The sequence below is a fragment of the Oryx dammah genome, unplaced genomic scaffold (assembly GCF_014754425.2).
Source record: "Oryx dammah isolate SB20612 unplaced genomic scaffold, SCBI_Odam_1.1 HiC_scaffold_3, whole genome shotgun sequence".
NCBI classification, from domain to species: domain Eukaryota; kingdom Metazoa; phylum Chordata; class Mammalia; order Artiodactyla; family Bovidae; genus Oryx; species Oryx dammah.
The window spans coordinates 37025417-37031416 of record NW_024070187.1 but is presented as its reverse complement, the minus strand read 5'-3'; the positions used below and the strand labels follow the sequence as shown (position 1 = coordinate 37031416).

The 6000-nt window shown below is 48.7% G+C and overlaps 1 protein-coding gene across 9 annotated transcripts in view; it reads left to right on the top strand.

Moving 5' to 3' along the window:
• Nucleotides 1–2181: 2181 nt before the first annotated feature.
• Nucleotides 2182–6000, top strand: part of LCORL (ligand dependent nuclear receptor corepressor like) — a 166941-nt gene continuing 163122 nt past the window's right edge. For 3 of the 9 annotated variants that reach the window (XM_040237912.1, XM_040237908.1, XM_040237910.1), the window contains exon 1: nt 2264–3902. In XM_040237912.1, the coding sequence (XP_040093846.1) occupies nt 3740–3902 (163 nt within the window). In that variant the 5' untranslated portion in view covers nt 2264–3739. Of the gene's footprint in view, nt 3903–6000 lie in introns of all 9 variants that reach the window. The other 6 variants (XR_005720666.1, XR_005720667.1, XM_040237909.1 and 3 more) reach the window with 4 other exon arrangements.

Below are 6000 nucleotides of genomic sequence, written 5' to 3'. Positions count from 1 at the left end.
ACAAAATAGTTGGACACTACTTAGCAAGTAAACAACAACAAAAGTTAACTCAATGTGTGTATTTCATTGCATATGGCCATTATCTTCCTCTTCTCCCAGAAGTTCTATAGATATGATATTTATTACTTCTGTTCATTAATACTTATTTCCCCTACTTTGGAGGAACACGGTAGCATTGCACATCTCCTCAGGCAGTAGACTGAGAAGTGGGCACAAATTGTTTCCTTCCCTCTTTCCATGACCTTTTACAATGTCTTCCTGTTAAGAGGTAGGATCTATGTCCCCATTTTGACACTGGGCTTGGCCATATGATTTGCTTTAGCCAATAGACCTGGAGTAAATGTGACCCAAGGCGAAACTTAAAAAGTGCTTGTGCATTGAGGCTTGCTCTCTTGCTGTTCTTAGAACCCTGTGACTACCACCAAGAGAACAAGCCAAGGCTAGCCTCCTGTCGATGAGGGACACCTGAACTGATTGCTCTGTTGTCCCAGCTGACAGTTCACCCTCAGAAACAGGGCTGCCTTGTTGACAGGTAGCTTTCCACAAACACCCAAGTGAGCCTAAGCTGGTCAAGCAGAACTGTCTGGCTGAGCCTAATGAAAATTGCTATTCCATAGGCTCATGAACTAAACAAAGTTGATGTTACAAACTTTTAAGTTTTGAGGCGGTTTGTTATGCTCTATCTGATATATCAACTCCTCTGAAGTTAGGCATAGCCAAAAGATTTGCTTCACCCAGTGAAATACTTTACTTCTGGCAGAAGTCTTTTAGAGCTGGAATATGCTCTGGTTATCTTTTTTATCTTGTTATGCTGACTGAGGAACTTTCAGATTGGGGGGCGTCCCATAAACATGGGTTCCTGAGTGGACACAGAACAGTTCCCCCTACTCTCCCCAATACCAAGTTTTGGAGAACATATAGTTTAAGTAAGAAATAAATTTTTATATTAAACCTCTGAGATTTGGGGTTTCTATTATTGGAACATTACCCAGCCCACCTGACTAACATAGAATTTGGTGCCCAGAGGGAAGTACAGTTATGATAGAAAATCTAAAATATATTCTATGACTTAAAAGCTCAGTGAGTAGTGGCGAGGAAACTGTTGTTAGAGGCTGGGAAGTAGGCAATCCATGGTAGCTGTGGTAAAATATTTTGCTAATACTATTCATGCATGCCACCCATTCATCCCCTTTCTAAACAGTTATTCTCTTCCTGTCCCACAAATGTATGTTAAGTGCACGTGTGTGTGTGTGTGTGTGTGTGTGTGTGTGTAAGCAGAGAAGATAGATACTTTGTCATTTTAGGTCTCTATAACAAGAGACATTTTTTTTTTTCCTGTTCTAATACAGGAACTACCAAGCATCACCCAGAGATGCTGGACTTTGAGATTAATGCCAGTACTGAATAGAATTTTTGGAGTTTCACTTTTGATAGGAATGAATATATTTTGCAGCATAAGGAGAGTGATATGTAAATTGGTGATTAGAAGGATGGATTCAGTAATCATTGGTACTGTTCACTAGTAAATTTTAGTTAATTTTCCTTCTGGGCAAATGATAGAATTACACTTTCCTGCCTCCTTCAAGGTAGCATGCCCACATAATTTGCTTTTGTCAATGAAATATGAGTGAAATTTACTTGGATCACTTTTAGAAAGAGCCTGTTTGACATTCATCTTCCTTGAGCCTATCATGCAAGTGGGGAAGCTCCAGAGATTCGTTGGAGCCTCCTTAAGCCAACTGGTTGGTTGGTGACAATCTCATGGAGTGAAGTTCTCCCACCGCCTCCCTTTCTTCTACCAGAAATGAACATACAAATGAACAGGAAATAACTGTTTTGCTGTTATTTTTAAGTCACTAAAACTTTGGATTCTTTGTTACTGCACCAGTAACTTGCTGCTACTGCTTAGTCGCTTCAGTCTTGTCTGATTCTGTGCCAACCTAAGGACTGCAGCATTACCAGCCTCCTCTGTCCTTGGGATTCTCTAGGCAAGAGTATTAGAGTGGGTTGCCATGCCCTCTACCTCAGGATCTTCCTGACCCAGGAAGCCCTGGTAACCTAGGCTAGCCTAACCAACGTAGACTGCTGTAAAAGAAATCAGGAAAGCTACAGAGGTTAATAATTTTGGCGATTACAGTTCCAGTAGAATCCATAACTGAAACCATCCACTGATAACTCCAAAATATCTTCCTTCATGATCTCACTTGCTTCAATTGTGTTCATTCTAAAAACGATGATTATGAGATTTTGAATTTCACTTTTTTTTTTAATTTTTGAAAATTTAAAACTGCATCTTTCACTACTGAGGAAGAAGTGATGAGCAGGACTACTTTCTCCTGGGGGCAGAGGTGGGAAGAGAGGTAGAAAAGGAATGATAACCCACAAAATAGGGAGGGTAGAACTGAAGTCAGAATTCACAGGCGTTTCCAATAAGAATTAAAACGTGTTTTCCACAGACTTGTGCATAAATTCCCAGTAATACACGGTACTTCTCAGCAAACTTTGGGGTCTTAGTTTCGGTTCAGCACCTTGCACATATACAGAAACACATGCACAATCACTGTGGTGCAAAAGTAAAAACTGTCATTGGAGTTCATATTTAATTAAAAGCTTTCTCTGTGTGTGAAGAAATATTTTCTCTAGAGCAGCGCAGAATTTATTCCAATCGTTTAAGTGCTAAATCCCGTACCGCGCACTGTACCAGGATTAGGCAAGTGAAAGATGACACGGAACATGAGACTCAGTGGGTTGCTGTCCAGGAGCTTACATTTTGCCGAGCGTAAGTTTCTCCCGTTGGAGTTCTAACCCAGCCACATCTTATCCCCTGCCTCGTAAACGATTTCCGGTGAAGTCCCACTTCTTTTCCCTAATTTTGCTTTCTGAGATGTCATCGCCCTGGAAACTGTGGGCTCTGTCTTTAGACATTTGGCAGATCTCGGATTCAGCTGAATTACCGGCTTGTTCTTTTCCTACAGTGGCGAGATGACAGTGACCCCAAAAGTTTCCAGCACTTAGAACATAAAGCAGCCCGAACCTTCAAGGGACCCACAACTCTAGCGTCTTCCACGGCCCTTCTATCACGGATCCTAAGGAAGTTAAGGCAGTTGGGTCAGACCCTGCAACACTCGCAGCCCATTGTTCTGGGCGCTAAACCCATAAGCAGCGCAGAACTGAGAGACCTAAGGCCCGGCAGCTATCCCAAGTGTGCAAAGACCGAAAAAGTGCCCATCTCTGCTGGACTCCAAGAACCGGCATGCATCGCGCCGAAATGGCAATCTCCGCTTCGGAATCCCAGCGCAAAGGGGCCTGGGAAGTGAAGTCTCCGGGCGTCCGGAGTCGCGGTGCGAAGGCAGAAGGAAGGCATTGCTAGTCTGCTCCATTAGCGCGCCGGGTCCTGGCCAAGCTCCGAGCTTCTCGCTGCTGCTCAGGGTTTTCGCGGGCGGCGGGAGCAGGATGGCTTGCTCGAGTAAACTCCGGGGGGAGGGGAGAGAGGGGAGTGGATGGGGAGGCGGGGTCAGCGGAAGCGGCAGGTTGCTTCCTTCTCCTCACGCTCCCTCCCCGCCTCTCCCACAGGGAGCGATGGGAGGGGGAGGGAAGGGCAGAGGGAAGGTAGTGTGACACGTGTCAATCAACCCCCCTCCGGGGGGCGCGCGCTCCGGGGCTCGCGCCGAGGGCTCGCGCCCCTGCCTCGTGCCTGCGCCGCTCGTATGTAAATGAGGGCGCGTGACGCGGGACGCAGATGGACAAGGGAAGAGAGAGAATGGCCGCTGCCGCCGCCGCTGCTGCCGCCGCCGCCGCCGCCGCTGCCGCCGCTCAGTGCCGGAGCCCTCGGTGCGCGGCGGAGAGGAGAGGATTCCGGCGGGAACTCGACTCTTGGCGCCACCGCCTCATGCACTGTGTAGGTAAGAGAGACACGGGCCGGAGACCCGGCTCCGCGCGGCGATGAGTGCCGCAGCCCGAGGAGTTTGTGGCTGAGGGCTTTAGTTGAATCTTCCGTTCGGGTCAGTTCAATGGGGGAGCGAGATGGGAGCGGCGGCGGCGCGGCGGCTCCGGCGCTCGCCTTTTGTCTGGGGGCTCCTCGCCCGGCGCGGTCCGCGCTCATTCTCCTTCTTAGCTCTTGGGCTCCCCTGGAACTGTTAGTTCGGATCCGCTTGCCGAGCCCCCGAGGAAACGGCTCGCTTGCGCTCTCCCCGAAACTCGTCGGCGCCCCTCGCCGCTCACCGTCAGCCCTGTCAATAGGGAGGAAGCGGGTCGGCGCCCGGGCGGAGGGGAGCCGGCGGGCAGAGCCGACGGGAGGAAGGCGGGCAGGTCCGCGCCCCCGCCGGGCGCACACACACCCCCTTCTGCCGCCGTGGGCCGGGCGGGCGGGCGGACGCGGCCGGGCTCCGGGGACAGGGACCTGAGCAACCCTCGGGCGCTCGCGGGGCTGGTGTCTAGGGTGGGCCCGCTGGGGGCGAGGGGCGGCGGGGGCGTCGCCCGAGGGGCGGGGGCGCCCAACTCTGCCCTCTCGTGCTCGGCGGCGGCGGCGCGGTGTGTACCCCTTTAAGAAGGAGCCGCTCGAGCGCTGACGGTTGGGATTTGAAGTTCTTCCTCTCTCTTTGGAAGTCTGGACTGAGAGGGGGTGTTGCCATGGCGACGGCAACCTCCCCCCCCTTCTCCTCACGGACGCCCCGACGACTCGGGTCCTCTTTTACTGTCATGTGATGGACCCTTCCCTGCACAGACATGCACATCGCTCTCCCCATCGCTCTCCCCACCTCGCATCCCCTTCTGCAATTTCTTCCCTTTTGGTTGGGTGGGAATCGTTTTGCTTCAAACTTCTGGGCTCCGGACTGTCATTCTGCGGGTTCCTCGGGGGTGGCGTGAAGTGGTGGGATCTCGCCGCCTTGCTGCCGTGGCTTTTTTGTCTGAGTGAGACGTGTACGTGGAGCTGTTATCCAGCAGGTTGGTTGAGTGGGCACCGAGGGGATAACGCGGGTTGTGGGATGCGGTGTGTTGTGTTTGTTTTGGAAGGGGTTGATGGGTAGGAGAGCATGAGAAGAGGTGAAGGGAAGGTTGCATTGTCTAAGGAGTGGATAGTGGCACGCAGCTTGCTCAACTGACGATTAAACCTTGGCTTTGGGAGTTGAGGAAGAAACCTTAGTGCCCTAAGAAAACAACTACCTGGTTTCCATCTGTTCTTGCGCCACCTCGCGCCCCTTTCCCTCCCCCCTACTCCCCTCAGATTTGTTTAGTTAGCGTTTGAAGATCTTTCTTGTTTTTCAGTAGTGGAAAGGAGATCGTGGTAAGAAACTAGTACAACTTAACTCAGAAATGTGCACTGCAGAGTACAGTGGGTATAGGAAAACATACGAGAAGGAAGGTTGCTCTGATTAGGGACATTTATGTTTAAAAAAGTCACAGTTTTTCCCTTTATATGTTTTGTTCTTATCTAAGGAAACGTTCTAGGAAACAGCTTTAGTCAAGTAGTCATAAGTGATTTTGCTTTAAAAAATTTGAAAAAGAACCTCATCGTATTTTTATGTAAAATTTTAAGCGAAGTGTTGCTAATGCCTCCCGAATACAAAATGGACCCTGTTTTTATAATTGCTTATGTAAAGATCTCTTCCACTGACAACCTGTTTGAAAACTATTGAGTTGTTCAGTTAGACTCAGGCAGGATGATAGCATAGTAATACTGGCTCGAGATACTGTGTTAAGTTTTGCCGAGGCACACAGTTATTTGACGATGTCTTTGGACATTTTTTATATTTTAGAATACTTTGGCTTTTTGTTTTTTCTCATCTTGCTTGTTTAGTTGCATTGTCACTTTGTCTCACAAAAATATGTTTTTGGAAAATAGTCGAATTTTTGTTAAATGCAAAATTAATTGGATTTGATGGAAAAGGGAAACAGGATATCTTTCTGTCTTACCTACTTGAATACTGTAGTAGGATTAGAAGACGTTGAAAATTGAGTTAATGCTGTGTGTTTAATATGCAGTCACTATATTCACTTGTA